General features: G+C 41.6%; 1 protein-coding gene across 1 annotated transcript in view; it reads right to left on the reverse strand.

The window, feature by feature from the left end:
• The window catches only part of znf407 (zinc finger protein 407), a 143,926-nt gene extending 128,925 nt beyond the window's left edge, over positions 1-15,001 (reverse strand). Inside the window, exons 1-4 of the mRNA XM_075464973.1 lie at positions 14,924-15,001; positions 11,565-12,301; positions 9,191-11,338; positions 1,834-1,948 (exon numbers count right to left, since the gene is read on the reverse strand). Coding sequence (XP_075321088.1) covers positions 1,834-1,948; positions 9,191-11,338; positions 11,565-12,234 — 2,933 coding nt within the window. The 5' untranslated portion in view covers positions 12,235-12,301; positions 14,924-15,001. The remainder of the gene's footprint in view (positions 1-1,833; positions 1,949-9,190; positions 11,339-11,564; positions 12,302-14,923) is intronic.
• Between the last annotated feature and the right edge of the window lie 5,211 nt (positions 15,002-20,212).

The following is a 20,212-nucleotide window of genomic DNA, read 5'->3' on the forward strand; positions in this document are numbered from 1 at the left end:
CACGGCGTGGCAGTGAGGTGGTCTATCACGGGAACGAAAAGAGCTGAGCACAACATATGGTCAACATGTAGGGGGTACAAGGTAGTGCCAGAACTGTATTCTTGCACTACTGGGTATTTATAGCCTCACGGTTAGCTACATAAACTTCCAATTACCAATTAGGGCTATTTGCACAGCTGAAAAGATGAGAAAGGCTAAATAAACTCCTTCACCATATGTCTTGAGAACAGCTGACGAGGAGTAATGCATTTGTACTTTCAAGGGAGACCAGCCAGAAATAAACTTTAGCATATATACTGTACAAAAGCTCTTGAGCCACCCCGCATTTCCTTGCATTTTGCTTCCAAGCAGCCTGACTTTCTTGTGGTCTTTTAAAGTGGTCTTGAACAACAGTTCTCCAGGCTTTATGAAAGATCTTTCAAAGTTTCTCTTTGGATATCGGCTGCCTCTTTTTCTTTTTTTTTTTAACTCATTTTCAGTCTAGTCCTTGTACCATTTTCAGACGAATGTTTTATTCTTGGTTGTTAAGCTACTTAACATGGATATATGAATCATTTAAGCATAAAAAAGACACTTTATTCAAGGGATGAACCAGTGTTGCCTGTGGCAAAGACAGACTACTTCTTCTTAAATGCCAAGGATAACACAGTTCCATAGCAATAAAATGATACTTTGCAACAACCAGCTGACTCCTCGAGAGCAATTAACTTGAAAGCTAGGCATATCTCAGCATGGTGTACCATGTGTCCTTAAGGAATTTGAGGAAACTGGACAAGTGGAGGACAGAAGGAGTGACACGTTTGAACATCTACAGCAGATGAACAGTATCTGAAAACCCAGGTGGCCCTACAGCTGATCCATTTACGGTTCATCAGAAATTATCTCTGTGAAGGGCGGCTGTCAAGAAGTCATTTTTAAGGAAGGGAAAGCAGGAGAAAAGGCTGAGGGATGCCAAATGGCACAGGAAGCGGACTGAAAATCAGTGGCAACAGGTCTTATGGAGGAATGAATCCTCCCCAGATCCTGGACCTCAACATTATTGAAGATGAAGAACTATTCCTGAAGACTGCTTAAAAAAGCTTGTCTAAGAGGGTTCAGGCTGTGTTGAAGAATAAAGGTGATCATACCAAATATTGACTTTCAAGCTCATTAAAATTGTTCAAACTCTGCTTTTGCCTCATATGTTGAATGTCCATTTCTGTTTTACCACGTTTCAAATTTTTTTAGGTGATATACTGTATAAAGCAGTGTTAGAGTGACAGGTGTCTCCAGACTTTTGCACAACATTGTAAATCCTACAGATTTTTTTACATACAATTTTTTGCCCTTTATAGTTGGAAATGGCAAAGCTATCCTCCTTCTCTTTATGTGGACGGGCAGGGTTAAACTGGCTTGAATTTTGAATTAGCCTGAGACTAATGCAATTTAAAGTGAGCCTTACAACAGATAATTAGCTGATCACTCTTGATGGGAGGAGCACAGCAAACACTGGCCATCACTGCAAGATTTCCTTCTCAGTTTCAGGTCTCAACCAAAATGGTAGCAGCTGCTCTGAAAAACAGTTCCTCCCAGACGTTTACTACATATTTTTCCCCAAAAACGTACGACACTTAAAACCTGTTTTTCCAGAACTTACCTCATTGATTCCGAGCTGCCTTTTAGTAAAGGATAGAAAGTACCAGACTTTACTTTGGTCTCCAAAGGGAAAGTATTTGTTCGACTCACTGATCAATCAATTTTGTTCCCCTCTGAGGAGTGAGGTCCCAATAAAAATAAAAAACATTAGCTTTGAAATAGAGTGCTTTAAGAGAGACTTGGGCGTCTGTAACTCACCCACAGATGTCGCATTTGTACTCCCGCATGCCGAGGTGTCTCTTCACGTGGTTCCTGGCATCTCCCAGCTGAGCCGTGGCAAAGTTGCAGATCTTACACATGAAGGGCTTAGATCCTGCAGAAGACAAAACAAATGCAACAATGACTTGTGCGAAAGGAAGACGTGGCAATTTAAAGAGGAAACGCATCTGCACAACTCATTTTATCTTACATGCAATTCCAATACCGGGCAGTAAAAGATTCTTATGAGTCTTGTGCTAAGACCTCAGAAACCCAGAAACAGATGCCCCCTACTTCAGTCCCCATAAAAACTAGAGTCACACTTCAAGTGCGAAGCAGCTCTTCTTTCACTCCATCTATCCTTGTCACTCTCCTTCATCTCTTACCTACTCTTCCTTTGCCTGTGGATGCGTAAATTGGATTCCAAAGGTCAGGGCGAATACGTAAATCAATTCTGCGCGCGCTCACTACCTCCCATTCCATCATTAAAGCACTAATCACTCTGGCGGGCTTCACAGGGAGGTTTCCTCCTAATTATTGTCATTAATAAGTCCAGAGGGCGGGGTAGCATTTGAGAGAGTGGCACAGCCTCACTTTGCTATCCATCATGTAAGAGCAGAGCAGTGAGGGCGGATGCCTGTGCTATCTGTGTGATGCATGAACAGCCACCAGCTCAAGTTAAAGGAGGGGTGCACAACAAGAGCGAGTCAGCCCTGTACAATATTACTTTTACGTCCAATGAATCAAACTTCTATCACTCTGCTGTATTTGAATCACTTCACTGAACTAACAGTTAGGATTCGCAGTGGTGCAAATATGAGCCTGGCAGGAGGAACTCGATGCAGCAAAGATCAGCACACCTTTCTTGACTGAGATCCAGCTCTTTGAATCTTTGATTGTGTTGAACAGATTACATTTGTGAACAAAGAAATAACGTTATTAGAAAGCTGAAACATTTAGGGAATTGAAAAAAAAAAAAAAAAAAAAGAGAGCACCTTAGAGAGGCAGAGTCTCTATGACGTAAAGAAAGGATCCAAAAATGCAGCCATCTTCTTCGGAACAAAGTCCATTTTAAAATTGGAGGGAGGCAAAGTGGAAAACTGTTCTGTGGTCAGATTAATCAGAATTTTAAATTATTTTTGGGAACCATTGCTGCCGCATCCTCTGAACTAAAGAGGAGAGAGACTATCTGGCTTGTAATCTGTGCTCAGTTCAAAAGTCTGTATATCTGATGGTATAGGGGTGTATTAATGCCTATGGAACTGAGGACTTGTACATCTGTAAAGGTGCCATTAACGCTGAAGGTATATAAAGGTTTCAGAGTAATGAATGCTCCCATCCAGACGCAGTCTTTCACGAGGAAGGCCTCAATGATAGCAGCACACTGCGTCTCTTACAGCAGCATTACTTTGTAGTAGAAGAGTCCAGGGGCTGGACTTGTCCTTCACCAACTGGATAGATTTGTCGTGTCGTGAAAAGCAAAAATGCAACAAAGAAGACTTGGGACTGCTGAGTAGCCAGAATCCTATATCAGACAAAAATGAGACAACATTACTGTCCCAGAGGTCCAACTATTTACAGACAGTTGTTAAAAGAAGAGGGGCAAGCATTGCCCTGTCCCAATTTTCTTGAGCGTTGCTGCCAGAGAATTCAAGATGAGACAGTAATTTTCATGAAATAGTCGCTATTTCTCACTTTCAACATTTAATATGTTTTCCATCTTCGACCGTGAATAAAACATCGATTTACTTTTCCGGAATTGGGGTTGCACACACAAAAACAAACAAAAAGAGCCTAAAAAGGCCTACTTTTCTTCTACCGGGTTACATTTATCCATTTTCTAAAGTAAAATGAATGTTTTGTCAGCAGGCAGAGCCAAATTTCAGCCAGCATGACACAGTGCGACACTGGTCTAAGTGGCGGCCTGGTATGATATCCGCGTATGCATCTCTGAGTAGACCCTCACCCTCTCCCAGTGAATACCCCAAGACGTTCTACAATATTTATTCCAGGGGCAGCCGCTGATTTGATTAAGCACTTTGTGTAGATTACTAATTCGTTCATACACGGTTCACTTGCTGTAAGCTGGAAGTACGACACATCGAATTTTACGCCAGTAACGAAGATTGAAAGGCAAGCCTGTGCTAACAAGGCCCATAAACACAAGGGATGGAGGGTAAAGGGGGGGCGGGGGGGGGTCCACACATGGGCAACAGCAAAGCCAGCCTCTTCATTTCATACGTCCCTCCAGTATACTAACACACACACATCACTGTATACAGTCACAAAGGCATAAATGAAAGAGCAAAGAAGGCAAAAAAAAAATACAAAAAAAAAACGCATTTTATCCCTCAAAGTAACTACACTTTTCACACCTAAATGCTGAGAAATCACACAAGAAAATCATCAACACCCAATGAAAACAAAAAGACAGACGAACGCAGTCACACCACACCCACCATCACACCTACATGCAAGCTCAGAACCCCACCTCACAGCTACGCATGTGCACGCAGACACATTATACTCCCAAAACATAATCACCCATGGAAAAACAGAAGGAGAGACAATCACCGTCTCCCCTTCTCACTCACACACTCTCGCACACATCCGAGTTAAAGTTGAGAAGAGGGAGAGGCGTGCGGGGAGCCGATTTGTCCAGATGGCTGGCTGAGTATGAAACATGGCAGAGAGGAGAGAGATGTAACGTCCCTCCGTTCTCACATCTTATCACATTAATACTCCACCACTCCACTTAAACAGCCTCCCTGAAACTGAAATTGACCATCAATGCGGTGTCATGTTAAATTAATATTGCCATCCACATAGGGGCGATGTGGCTCCCTCACATCCCAGATGAGACGGGGAATGACTAATTCATTTCCTGAGAGGAGAGATGAACCTCGTGCAATGTTTCACAACACACATTCGTACTCACACACACATACAACATGATGTCTTAAGTCTTGCACATGTCACCCACTACCGCCTTTACCTTCAAGGGAAAGAAAATATACGATAACTTGACCAAAAGATGCATGCATTCTCTAAGTGGTTGTGTGTAGGATATCCACGTGGAGCTTATTCAAATCTTCACCCTCGTTTTCAACCATTTCAGCCCACAATGTAGATCTAATTTGCTTCAAAAGTCAATGCACGGGTAACACAGTGCCACAAGTCACGGCTAAATGATGAAACGTGATCTTTTATGGAAAAGTTTCACCCGTTCCTGTCAGCAGCAAAGTGTGAAAAGTACACTGTAACAGAACGCTAGCAGGAGCACACGGAGAGAAAAGCACTCGCTGTGTTGCAGCCGGAAAGTTGGATAGAATCTGGGAAATGTTCCCGAAAGCCAACAAACGTTTGAAACGCGTTTCTGCGTTTTCTTTTCTTTTCTTTTCTTAAAAAAAAAAAAATCAAAGCAAGCAGGTCCTTTAGTGCACTTCCATCCTGTTGTCTGTTGGAAGATAAACAAAAGGCACAATAAAAAGAAAGCTGAAATAGCCTTTAATCCATTATGTAGGTTCAAACTACCAAAAATCCTTCAGTTCTAATGGCACAACTTGATAGCATCTGTCAATAAACCGCCACTGGTGGACTTTTTCAACCCCCCACTAGCTATAAAACCTGTTCGACACCTGTTAGCTAATGGAGACCTGATGATACCAACAAGGTTATTTAATCAAACCTCAGAGGTTCCTCCAGACCCTCGGTAAATATCATACATCCATTTTCACAAGCTGTGCAGGACTCACCGTTATGAGACTCAGCTTCATGTGTGAAGACGATCGTTCTCAAGTGTTTTCCCTCAATAAGCCACAAAATTCAGATACTTGCATTGATGCTTGATTTTTAAGTGTCGAACGTTACACGACGTGTTTAACCGTAGTGGCTTGAATCAGGTTTTTTTTTTAAGGCAGGTCGACAAATCGTGCATCTGTGACGCAGCATGGCACACATACTAAAGGGTCTTGAGTCTTTTCTACCAACAGTCGCTTCGTGCACGCTCAGGATGGAGGGTTAAGATCCAGGTGAATTTGTTGCTTTCCTTAGGTAGGCAACAGTTTTTTATTAATTGGCTCTATATGTGTGAATTTGCCTCATTTGGAATTTAATGAATTGGATTTGATTGGGTTATGACTGTATTACAATAAATTGGACTCTAACAGGCTTGAATATTTGAAGTGCCCTGAGATGTGGTGATGATGCACAAGTCCTCCGCAGGACAAACCTGCACATTTCAACAACAGCAGCAACTTAGTCTACAGTTGGAAGGAGACCAAAGTCGGTCCAAACAGTTCGCTTCGGTTAAATCGAGCTATGTTTGACCCTTTGATGTGATTCTGCTGTTCAGGATTTTTTTTTTTTGTATTTTTATTTTTTTTTTCTTGGACGACTGTTTTAATCATAACACATTTGATCGTGATGCGACAAACTAAAAAGGCTATTATCTATTTATGCTTTACTCAGACTTTAAGGAGGAAGGAAACTGGGTTTTTTTCTTGTCTTGGGACGCAAATTTGACACCCAGTGATCATGGTTAGAGCAGATATGCATTCATTCTGCAATGCAACCATCACCCTAATGGATGCCATAGATGGATAGATAAATAGATGTGTATGTCGTACACATGTAAATACCACAATTTACAACTTCCCCTAATTGCAAAGAAAGTGTTGTACACATCCAGATGTTTACTGCTATAGAAAAGCCTTTCAAAGGGTCTATACTTACTTAAAGTTCAAATTTCAAAGAAAACTTTGGTAACTTTAGGGGAATTTAACAGGCCATCCTGTTTAAACCGTTTTCACTGACATTTTTAATGTATAAAATATGTTTTAATTCTAAAATATCCAGACACAAGGCAGACCTTTGGACCAAATGTTATTCTACTTCTCAGTTCTTGCTACAAACCCTCATTCCACCCCGTGCGTTAACATACCAGCCTGTCACGTTTCCCCGTCCCTCTGAGGCTCAGTCTGAGGTCAGACAGCCCACTCCAGGGTGAAAAAGTTCCAGCTGCACTCTCATTGGCAAAACGCAGGCATGAGTTTCCTTTAAGGGACAATTGACAAATCTGTGTGCCGCCTCCCGCTACCATCCCCCGATTTCACTGATTAATCAAGTGAATAAAAAAAAAAATAGGTCCTAATTAAAAAGGACCTGGACACGCTCCCAACTCCGAAACTGGAAGACCCCCGACCGTGCTGCCCTGCAAACAAACTCTCAGAGGAAATGAGCACAATATGAAAGGTAAATAATTGAATGTGATGAGGGACCTTAGCCATTACAACAACTGGCATATGCTTTCCAAATGATGAGAGATGAGCGCTTTCGGCATGAAGGGAAAAAAAAAAAGCATAAATGAAAGATTTAATCTCATCAACGAGAACACAGCTATCACATAGAACGAGGTAAGCCAGTGTGCCATTTGAAGCGTCACACTGCGCCCTTGACTTGACGCCATCTGTTGAGACCTCAGTGTCAGTGCTTTCATTTTCTAAAGTAACACGAAGAAAGTGACCTCAAAACTCAGGAATTATGACAGTGTAGAAATTATGAATGCGTGCAGACAGAGAATTAATAAGAAGAGAGCGGGGCTAAGCGTTAATCATTAAGATTTCCAACCTCCAATTCTTAAAGCTTTAAACTATTTGAGTTTGCCAATGAGAAATCGGGACTTTGGCACACGAGGTGACAGGCGTACATGCCAAAGCATAAAGTAGGAGAAAAAAATCCCTGTCTGTAACATTTGATAAACTGTATAATTCCAATACTGTACTTCCACTAAGTGAACAGCATGTCAGCATATTTTATTGCAGCATAATTTCCACCCTTCTTCTCTGAAATTAATGTATGGGCATATGGTGACATAATGGGTAAAAATCACCACATGCTCAATACTACGGTATTTGGTATAGACTCGATGGGAATATTGTCCCTGGGCTTTCTGACAAGGGCTGAATGACAAAGCTAACATACCCGGTCAAAAAATCCACCGTCTCAATGGAGTAACCTTCCAACTTCCACTCGCATTAAAAGGAGACCTCATAGGCACGCAAAGACACGAACAATCGCGTTGACGCAGTAAGTGCAGAGCATGGACTTCAATTAAAGTCCCATTAAAGTTTAGGCTGAAAGGGGGATGGACCATAGGAGGCAGAGAGGGGCATTTATTGATGGCGCCCTCACATCTCGTTCCTGCATTAAGTTGATTTTAAAAGCAATTAATACACACGGTCAGGGAAAAGTAATGGAGCGCCCCGTGTTCTTAACCTGCCGGACATTTCCCAGCCGAAGCCCTGACCAGCGCAGCCCTGCTTTGCATTATAAATGACAAGATAAATCCTAATGGATTGAGGATAATCAGCTAGCCATGAAGGCTGACATATACACACATTCACTTTGGTATACCAGCGCTCACACACACATGTGCACAAACACGGACATACAGACACAAGGGAAATTAAAGGCTTTGAATACGTCTGCATTGATTATTTTAAATTATTAGCCCACCTCTCTTTGGACCTCCAATGCTTTTAGCCTAAGCTTTAACACATTTACAGAGACTTATTGACTATAATTACAACTGAGTCTTGGTAATGGACACATCAATTATGAGTCGCACACGTCTCTGACCAAGCGTTGCTCAGGAAATCCCAATCTGGGGTCCATTAGCGTCTCTCCTGCTAGTCTGAAGCTCAATCAGTCTTTACCTTCACCTCTACTAAAGGAGCTATTACCTGGCTGAGGTAGATAGTAGCCTTAACATTAGCCTGAGCTGCCAAAGAAGCGGCTGTATCTCCCCATTAAATACCGTTGTATCCTAAAAACAAAGGCCTAATAGCTGAGCAGCCGCACAAAGAGATTATTCTTAGTATTCTTAAGGATTTTGGGTAAAACAGGTTGAGCCCGTGTGCTTTTAAGACATCCTGAGGACCACAAGTCCCAGGCTTATCAATTTATGCAAAAACAAAATGCAAAGTATAGGTTTTAATGGGTTTAATCTTTTCGACAAATTTTACTTCTAGATTAAAATAAATTGACAAATGACTAAGTCAAGAAACTTAACTATGTGTTAGTATGTTAATTCAAACATTTGCACTGATATATACTTTGAATAAATAAAGCATGATAAACACCTCCCTAATACCGTGTTGTCCTGCGGGCTTTTAACAAACTCCTGGTGTTCTGTAGGTGCTCCATTAATCTGTCTTTATTTTATGCTTCATGGAAATTACTTGGAGCTGCTTTTACAAGGGAAATGCTTTTTAGTGGCGGAAAGATGCTGTAAATACGCGCCTGAGACGCAGAAGGTGAAAGGGAGACGAAGAGTAAACCCAGGCGAGTTACGTACCAGTGTGGGTGCGAATGTGTGCCAGGAAGGCCATGGAGTTGCTGCTCTTGCACACCTTGCCGCAGTATTTACACACACTGCCCTGGTTCTCCTCGCGCTCGCGGTTTATCTGCTCCGTGTCCTCCAGCACGTACTTGTTGACCTCCCTGAGGAGCTCCTCGTGTTTCTCCTTGATGTGAAAAAACAAGTCCTGCTCCGTCTCAAAGCGGTCGGTGCATTTCACGCACTTGAAGCTCGCGCCGCCCTCCGGCAGCTCCTCCACGCTGTTCTGCTCGTTGCGCAGGTGGGCAGCGCTGGTGAGGTGCTGGTGCAGGTTGCTCTCGGTGTAGAACGACTTGCCACACACCAGACAGTGAAAGTGCCTCTCTTTGGACGGGTGCTTCATTGAGATGTGGACGTTGAGGCCACTGATGCCGTCCGCCATGAAGCCGCAGTCCTCGCAGCGAATGCGAGAGCTGCTTCCTTTGGCCTCCTCCCTCGTCTTCGCTTCCTTGGGCTTGAGCTTTCTCACATAAGCAGCGCTGGGGGACATGAACCCAGAGGGTGACCCTCCTGTCAAACATATCACAGAGGACTCACTTTCCATTGGCAGATTTTCCTGCTCAGCAAGGGACTTTACAGATACGATGGAGGCATCAAACGGAGGAGCTTTGGACATTTGCGTATCAACAATCATCAAGTTCGCCTTCGAGTGTTCCTCTCCCGTCGGTTTATCCTTTTCCTCCTGCAGTTCTTCCGAGCCCTGCTGGGGTTCCGACAGCGCTGCGTGCTCAGCTGTCTGGTTGGTGGGATCTGGTTCACTGCCAGCAGAAGATGTAATGGTCTTTGCTTGCTCCTCATCTTCACCGCCAACCACAACGACCACAGCACCACCAGCCTCTGCGGTGACAGAGGATTCAGATGAATTCTGGATCTCCGTCACTTGACTGTCACTGGAACAAGACCCAGACACGTCCGTGGGGTTCGGACCTTCGCAGTCAGGGTTGGAGCTTTCTCCGGGAGGCTCACTGATCTTCTGCTTTAATGGGACCTGTAACGCTTTTTGTCCTTCACTTCCCTGAGATTCCAGGTATCTCTGGCTTTTCTGCTTATGCTTCTCTGTGCTAGCATGGCGATACATTTCCCTGCTCGTTACAGCATAGTAGCCACATGCCAAGCAGACATACTCAAAATCTTTGGTGTGCTTTCTCTTGACGTGAAGGTGGAGCGAAGGGATCGACTGGGCAACAAAGTCGCAGAGGGTGCACGCATTAATAGAGTCATATTTACTTTTTTGCTCACGCGTGTCTGACTGAGTCTGCTCTTCTGCTTTGTCCTCTTGAACTAGAGCGTCGTCTTCTTCTGTGGTGGTGGTGTTTGAGGCAGGTGTACTTGTGGATTCCGGCAATGATGCACTTATGTGAGCAGTCGCTGGGTTCTTACTCACACCCTCTTGCACTCGTTTAACGTGTTTCTTAGTGAAGCAGTGGCGATCCATGTCTCCTTTGGTCACACAGCTGTAGTTGCACAGAGTGCAGCTGTAGCCGTAATCTTTGCTGTGTTTGCGGCGAACGTGCACGTTGAGGTTGGTGGCGTTGGACACGACCAGGCCACAGTATCCACACGTTGTAGTAGAGCCTTGCTTTGGTCGTCCCCTTTTCTTCCTGGGAGGTCCCAGCTCTACGTCTTCCTCCTCTGCCAGCTCAGAGTTGGCATCCTCTGCCGTCTCATTGGTTTCCTGTTTACCTTCTTTCGAAGTAGCTTTTCCTTCTCCTCCTGACATCTGATCAATATCACCTGTATCGGCGCCGTCTCCAGCACGGTCCCTGCTTACAGTCTCGACACACTCTTCGAACGAGGAGGATTCCGTGCCCTTCTTCCCTTTCTGCTGCTGCAAGTGGCCGTCCGAGGACAGGTGAGCATCCATCCACTCAGATGTGGCCGCAAAAAAGTTGCACAATTTGCAGCGGTACCACTCCAGGTCCCGGTGTTTGACACGAGCGTGCCTCTCCAGCACCGCGGCGGTGCTGACCCTGAAATCGCAGTTTGCACACTTCAGCTGGAACCTGCTGAGAGCACGTTTGGTCGCCAGTCGTGTCGGTGTTGCATTTCCAATGTCGCCTTGGTCCTCAGACTCCTCCTGTTCATCCATGTTCTCATCAGCATCAACTGAAAGACATTTAAAGATACATGTTAACAGCTCTATATATCGAAGATGCTGATATTTTTGGAATCAATCAAATCAGTATTATACTAGCTTTAAATAACAAGCTCTAGACATGATTCACATGTTTTGTCTGAGGATATCAAGGGATTTCTAAAAAATTGATGTATTAAAATTTTGGGGCTTGGATTTTAACAGTCAAATCTCATCAGGAGAATAGGAAATACTCACATGAGAATGGGACGTCTTTGGCATGGTATCTCTGGACATGAACATCATGAGGAGACTTGTCCCTAAACTCTTGCCCACAGTAGTTGCAGGAATAAATAACCTTGGGTTTTGGGATTCGTTTGCTCACTCTTCGCTCTTGGGTGAGGATCAGCTCATCCTGATCTAACTGCTGCTTGTCTGGTACCTTTTGCCTTTTAGTTAAACTCCTTACGTTCATGCCATTGTCACTTGCCGCCGATTTCCGCTCATCAAGGTTGGACCTCTGCTTTTGTTTTACTTCCACATCTTTTTCTGTCTTCGGCTTCACGATTGTCTCCGGTTGGATTTCGGCTGCACTGACCTCAGGGACATTCTGACTTTTCCCTGGAGATTTGGGGGTTTTATCAGAGTTCTTTCCGTGCTTTCGTGCATAGTGAATCTTCAGTGACCTTGGGTGCTTGGCTGAAAAGCCACATACAGCACACAGGTTATCCCCATCTTCAGGTGCAGACTCTGGCAACGGCCTCTCGGTGACTGCTTCACCTGCTACGTCAGGCTCACCTGCGCCACCGAGTGAGGCCCCTGTGGCTTCCTCCACCTCCGCATCATCTGACTGCACCCTCCCACTGGTGTCATTTTCAGGCACTTTGTTCTCAGCAACCTCGTCTCCTAATTCCAGCGTTTCATCCATGACATATCCCGCTATGATACTGCACGCCACCTAAGCTAATTGCTATCGTCAAAACTGGATCAAAATCCTGTGGAAAAGGGCAAAAATAAAAAATAAAAACAGAACTTAGGTTTGTCATGTTTAATTGTCTTAATTTGTCACAAGTCAGTGTGTATCCCTATTTATCTAACACCAACCCCATGAAGAGATCCACTTACTGAGCAACTGACCAAGGGCAAGTAAATATCGCCATCTAGTGCCTTAAGCCACTAACTGTTAGTTAAAGAATGGCAACTTAAAAACTGCTTTTATCTCGTGGAAATACCACAAACAAGCCCAGCTAAGTCAGTGTCTCTTGATCTAAACAATCATGACTAATAATTCTGGACAAACTGTAGTAGTTTTTATTTCATGACAAATGGTGAAAATTACAGCTCACTACAGTGTACCATAAGAAGATTTCCTGCATTTGCCAGAGTTATTATCTTTATAATTTGCAGAGCTGAAACACACGGTACAATATTGCTGCAATTTCATAAGATCCAAAACTGCACATTTCAGGTTCAAGTGTAGGGTAACTGAGTTCTGGTAGAACTAAAAACAACAGGTTAGACGGACAATAAAAACTAAAATAAAGCGATGAAACAAAATATGTGAAGTCTCTTCTTGATATTCCATTAAAAAATGTGTCACGAACGGCCCTCTGCGATGCCGTCAGGCCGAGTGTTGGGAAACATTCCTGGGAAACATCTCGGCAGCGCGCATTATTTTAGTCTCATCCGACCACAGAAGGCCCTGAAACGTTCAGCGGTCTTCTTTTTAACTTCTTTGGCAAAGTTTAACCTCACAATTTTGTGCGGTTTCTGCTGCTGCTGTCTGAAAGAGATGCCACATTCTGCCTTCTCACTGTTTCAGGCATTAATTACATGGTGGATCCGGGGTTTTCAGGAGGGTATTTTTAAACCTTGGTTCATCAAATTAGCTTCAATCTGAAACTCCATGTGTAGTGACTAGTGGCACTGAGGTTGTACATTCGGGTAACTATTTTAGGTGCCACCTATCTAGTTTGTAGTTTCTTGTTTGTCGTTACACATAGGGGCCAACTGTCCGTCCTATCTGATGGCGGTGATGATGTATCACTTTAGTCTGCAATGCCGGTGTCCATTTAACTCATAATAACCCTCTTAAGCAGTTTTCCTCATCCAGCCAACTGACTTTCTGTTTTAAAAAGTAAGTGAAGGATCGTATTGTTTTCCTTAAGCAATACTTTTGATTTTTTTTTACCTACAAAAGCATCAAGTGATTAGCATATTCGGGTTGTCCACATTTATGAGGGCTGCGTGTGATATCCCAACTGCTGTAAAACTTCTGCAGGGCAAAATATATTGTGCTTTTTGTGCCCTTTTGCTAGATCAGTTGCAAAACTCTCTATACAGAGGTTCTTTCCCCAAGTCTATAGGAATCCTCCCCCAAACCTTTTCCTTGAGCTCATCAAGAACAAGGAAGACAGTAATCTATTTTTCGTTTGCCTTGTTTGTACCATTAAACTGTCGTTCAAGCGTATTTTATCAGTGTCCAACACATTTCAGTGGCCCCTGGAAACACACTTGCGCTATCAGAAAAGTACTTGTGTGTTTGGTGCTTCCTGTAATCACTTTTCGAGTTAAGGAGTTATTTGAAAGAAAGTTGATATATATATAAAAAAAAAAAAAAACTTTTGATTGTTTGATCCATCTACGGGTCACAAAAGGGATTTAAGATCAGTTTCAACATATTATGCCTTTATTTCTTACTCTCCCAACTTTGCGAATCTGCTCATTATACTCTCTATCGCCGACTACCGCATGTTTTGGTACATTTTAACAGAAGATTAACTAAAGCAGTAGCATGTTCTAAACATGACACTTTAATATATGTACAATTGAATTATCGAATTTGTGGTTGAAATTCAGTGTAGTATACAAGACAATTAATATATGTCTAAATATATTGAGAGCGGTCACAGTCCACTGCGGGGGTTACAGGTTTCTGGGCAGGAGGAAATAAGAGACTGCATTCACAAGTACGGTAAAACGAAGGCTCGGTATACATTGTGTGTAAGTGAGCGACGACTCCAAAGGATCTCGTACACACAACTCTGCTACACTGAAGACTTCCTCATTTGACTACTGACTCCATTTGTTTGGCTTTCAAGCGTTTTGGTAAGCCCTGTCAAACGCTAGCTTAAAAGTAATGTTAAAGTGAGCCGAAGAGGTTGAAACAGCACGCTGGAAACCGCACCGTTCATGAAAAACATCCGACTCGGGAGTATATATCGCATCAAAACTCTTGCACTCAGTACATGATTTTGTGCAACTCGATATGAGTGAGCTCATGAAGATGTGCTGCCGCTTCTGTGTACAGATGCTAACTTGCTAACTAGCAACATGTTCCCCAACCTTATTTTGACATACGCATAGCGCGTCCAATTAAATTGCGCCATTAGCCGTGAAAGCCAATCCCAGTGAGGCTGAGGCGGATCGAGAACGCTCCGAGCCTTGGAAAACGACGGCAGCACAGTGGCCCAAAAAGGAGGCTAACGTCGACCTCTGAAACAGTGCTCTTTACTGCCCAAACCGTACTCGATACACGACACGTAGTTTACTACTGTTTAGTTGAACACAATTGGAGGGAAAAAATGTTAATACTAAGAAACATCAACGTGACTTACCCATTATTATCGGACTATTTCCAACGTCCGCGCTTTTTTGATGCTAGACACAAATGGCGTACCGTAGCGTGAACCCTGCGTCACAGAAAGCTAGACGGCCTTTTTTTTCTACATCAGCTGATTAGACCACATGGTGCATTACTGTTCCGTGGGAAAAATGAATTTTCTAAACATGGCGTGGTTGGAATACATTAAATATGTTACATATTAACATTTTGTTTGAGTTTTCTCTGTAACGTGATGGCATAATGATATTTAACAGGTCTATTTGGTAAGCGATGCATTTACTCATTGACACAGCAACACAAGCCAGTGTTGGTGGGCAACAGGAGCCACCAGGAGGAGTAAAATTTAGATATTTAAGAATTATATTTCTGCCTGTCATTCCCTGAATATATTGTATTTCAACGGAGGAACATAGGCTACAGTATAACCAAATATTAGGCTACATGTCAGAGGAATTAGTAAAATACAATATCCAACTTGGAGACTTTTTATTTAGCTTGAAATAAAAAATGTACATGTACAGTATATATCTTAGAAGCTGCTCCATATAATAAACAAGATGTGTTGGAATTATTCCAAAAAGTTTGTTCATGAAACATAAAATAAGAAAGAAAGGGGGGTGGAAGCAGACTTCACATTGCAAAATGTTGAAAGTGTATAATGTGGCCTTATTGAGAAAGTATACTATTTATTTGATTTTTTTTCTTTTTTCCCCACAAATGGTCAGCCTGTGATGAATTACCACTTTCACGTGACATTCAGTATTAGCTTTATGGAAAGACTGAAGATGGATTAATTCATGGGCATTAATTGATTAAGTAGTCTGACAGGTCAGGAGGTGATAAATGATACCTCCTGGAATGAATACACAGTTTTCTTTTGCAGTAATTTCCTTTAATTCATCACAGTCAAAATTTATATGACATGGATGGTTTTAAACACAACTCCCCCTCCTCCCTCATGCCCATTTTTCATTTGGATTCATCATTCATTTTTCTCCATTAGTTGTCTATTAAAAGGGGAGATGCTGGCTTTCATGGGTGTTGCTTCATTGTGTTCTCTATGCGCTCTATTCTTTTTACATGATGAGATGTTATTATCTGTATTATCATTAACTGTATGTCCAAAAAAAGAAGAGAAAATTAGTGTTGAATAGGTATTAAACATTGTTACTGTTTCTTGATACTTATCATTGTTGCTTTTTTTTAATATATATTTAAATCTCGCCCTGGTACAGGTAGCACTGTTTTTCATAAGCTCAAGAAAGAATGTATCTAACTTACAGGTAAAATGGTTTATTTTATCATTACAGCCACCCTAAGAGCGGTATTAACATTTAATGAATGGTTCACTTTTATTTCATTTCAGACAGCAATTACTGAAAATCATTCTTTTTTTCTTTTTCTTCAACCTAAATCTCTGATTTAGCTCGTTGGCAATTTGGGGCCAGTGATGAGCTTTAGAAAAGCAGTTTAAAACAGACGATGTCACAGGTGATCATGTAATCTTGGTTTGGTACAAAGTCTTTGAGGAGCATAGACAGATAACTTCCAGTTTATCAATAAATGCATCAGAATATCAATAAAATGTTGTAAAACAATAATCCTCGCAGAGAGGAACATCACACAGTGAAAAATAAGACTAATCAGTATTCCACATCTATTTTGGAAGAAATGTGTGCTCTGGACCAAAGATGGAAGGTATCCAGAATTTTATCAGCAACAAGTCCAAAAGCCAGGCTCTGGGGTGTTAAGGGATTGCATCAGTGCCCTCAGTAAAGCTCACACTTCTGTGGCAGCAGCATTAAGGCAGAAAAGTTCATTAAGATTTTAGAGCAATGTACAGGATGCAAAAGAACATCTCCTGGGAAATCCAAACGTTTTTCAACATGACGATGCAAAATGAAAGGATTCATCATTTGCTACCCTCAATGCCAAAACGTCTCAAAGGGGTAACTCTGAGGTTGGAACTTAAAGCAACATTACAAAGTTGTAAAAGCTTCACTGTTTGAAGTTTTTTTTTATGTGTTGCAGGAATGAAATGCAAAAACTGTTACATACTGACCAATTAAAATAATTGGATGAAACAAAACATGAACCATCTTGAGTTCATACTGTCTAGAATGAAGTAAAAGTCCAAGTAAATGTAAGAGTCACTATGAAAATAACTCCAGCTAAGACTTGTCTTGTTAAGATGATGAATCTAAGAATACATATTGTACATGCGCAGCTGACATTTAAGTGGTCTGCCACTGGTTCACCAACACAGGTGTTTTCCATTTGTTGCCATGACAGGTTTAATAGTTTTTTTTAACAGCAGATGTTTCGACTTAGCATTGTATGAAAAGCACAGGTGTTCCTAATAACAATGACGGCATAGCTCCATTTGAGCCATGACAGTGTCACAGTGAGCCAACACAAATAATACCAAAGCAAGGAAACAGATGCAAGTAAAAGGAACCGAGTCGTCATCAACTCTTGCATCACATTCTGCGACTTGTCAAAATGTTGTCTTGACATGTTATTTCTGACTTTAGTCCTATTGTGTACAGTGGAGTAGGATAAAATTACAATTTGATTATTCTTATGACGTTGGGTTACACCAAGTAACTTTAAACCCGTAAGCTCGAAACAACCAGAATAACTAAAAGCACATTTGTAGGTCTGAGTAGCCTTTAAAAACCAGGTGAAATATCACGCTGTTACTTGCTTGTCGGATAACTAAACTCAAACTTTTATTCACTTTGAAACCTGCTTACTCTAATTTTCAGTTTAAGTATTGTTGCTGCTTTCAGATCAAACAGTTCTAAGGGCTTGTTGAGGGTTATTTGGAGTGGGGATCTCAGAACAGGAGAAGGGGATAATGGGACACCTGAAACGCTTCCCAGAGATGGCCGGCCTACAAGATGCATGGCAAGGGTAGGACATGACATTTTTAGCTATACCTTCCCTGAATGAAACCAACAGTAGCCATTTACCTAACATTCAACCCGGAAAACTTATGCAGAGAAACTACCATTGACACCTGAGTTGGTCAATCAATTTAGTGGATGATCCAGGATTATAACTGATGATCTCAAATGATTTTCATTGGGGGAAAAAGCAGGAATGCCAAGCACGGGTACTTATAAAGTGAAGGCCCCCTGTCTGGCATGTAATTTCTCTGACTTGAAAAGCCACTACAAAGATAGTTCTTTGAACTATAATCATCCACCGTGGCGGGCTAAAATATTTAGATAGTACCTCCTCTTGTAGTTATTAGTACTATGAAAAAATCCCACCGGTGGGAAAGCCCTGTGAAGAAGTGCCAACAGTTGAATGAGTGGAAAGAAATTTTGTATTTGTCTTGTCCAGAATTTGGAGCTCCAGCACTGAAGACATGGACAAGACCACTTCTTGAGAGAGTTTGAGCTCTTTTATCAGAAATGCTGTTTGAGAACAAAATGTCCCTGTAGCTTTACTCTGCAATGCTGTTAACACTGACTGTAGTGCATATCTCATTGCCCTCAGCTGCTGAGTGACTGTTGTTTGAGAGAGTCTGTGCTACCATACCTGAAGATTCCTGTGAAGTTCATTGAGAATAAATATCACGCAACACATCAGAGAACAAACAGATGGGTTTACCAGGTGCTTAACCCACCAGAGGGAGCAATTTGCACGTTTACTAATACACTGCCCATCTGCAACCACAGCTGCATGCTGTATATATATGGTGCTATGGCAACCACCCAGACACATCTCACAATAATAAAATTAAAAAAGAGAGTAAAAAATAGTCTGTTGAAAGACAGGACTCTTTGTCAGATAATGAAAATGCCTATGATAGAGTTTCAGGCAATAAAAACAGGGCGAGACCCACACCAACAGTTATAGTTATACCAAGTAAGAATCTATGTGTTTGAGTTTACAGGGATGCCAAAAATAGGCTTTAAATAGGCTGGTTTATATTAGCATTCAAGTATTTACACATTCTTAGGGTCTTATAATACTTTGCTAAAACATCAGCTGTTCTTTGACAAATCCTGATTAAATTGTCCTGATTACACCAAATTGAAAGTTCTTTGAATACACAGCTATGGAAACTACAGGTAATATAGATAACTGTGACTCAGAATCAAGCTATCAAGAACAATTCTCCAAGCACAAAGCCAAATTCCTCTAAAAACAATAATAGAAATATTCATATACATGAATATAAGAATACACGTTCAAATACAGATATATACACCCTTCGGGTGTCAAGTAAACGTGCATGTAAAAAAGTGAGTCATCAAAAGAGATTTAAAAGATGACAGAGATGTAGCATACCTGCATACCTAATTCTAGACTGTATAGGCATTTTGATACATCAACATTTCTACAGCCTAAGGTCTAGATTATAGAGAGTGAACCAAGCTATGACGAAATATGACGACACGTATGATCTGGGCTAGCGATACTGAATTCAGCCTTAGTTGTGTTAAGGTGAAGAAAATTGTTTATTGTCCAGATCTGAGCCTCATTTAAGTAGACTTTAAGATTAATTTGGTGATTAATGGCAGAATCAATCATTAATAATTAAATAATTAAAATGAAATTGAATATCATCTACATGCAAATAAATTTGATATTCTGACTACAAATGATATGCTCTAGTGACGGCATTTATTTGCAGAAAAGGAGGGGGCCAAGGACTGACCCCTGAGGTACTCCACAAGATACAGATTCCTTTAAGGATTGGTGGTTGCCAAAATAAACAGTGCAATTCCTAATATGGTGAAATTAATGAAAGAAAGTTTAACATAGATAAGATAAGATGAGATGAGATAGTCCTTTATTAGTCCCAAAGTGGGGAAATTCACAATGTTACAACAACAAAGACAGTAAGATCGAAACAATTGGCATATACATAATTTTATGTTATTTTATGAGCAGAGATTGTGTTGTATTGGTAATAGAAAAATAAAAATAAGAGACAATGATACAATATTGAGTGAATCACTTTAGCAGCGAATTGATATTTACAATGTATTTCCAGTATCCCAGTGACTGTACATGGAGAAAATGCGCTTGATAGGGATGACATTGCACATTATCCTGTTTTTCGTAAGCTTTACATGAAGCCGGCAGTCTGCTGACAACAGTGCTGGTTGTACAGTCTAATGCAGCAAGGAGGGACGACCTGCGATACTGTTCCCTCAGGCCTTTTGGATGTTTCAGAGCCACAAAGACTGATAATTTTATCATCTAGGATCAGAGGTGGCTGTAAGAGCTAGAAGAATTATGACAGATGATTAAAGAGGCT

The sequence above is a fragment of the Odontesthes bonariensis genome, chromosome 5 (assembly GCF_027942865.1).
Source record: "Odontesthes bonariensis isolate fOdoBon6 chromosome 5, fOdoBon6.hap1, whole genome shotgun sequence".
Lineage (NCBI taxonomy): Eukaryota > Metazoa > Chordata > Actinopteri > Atheriniformes > Atherinopsidae > Odontesthes > Odontesthes bonariensis.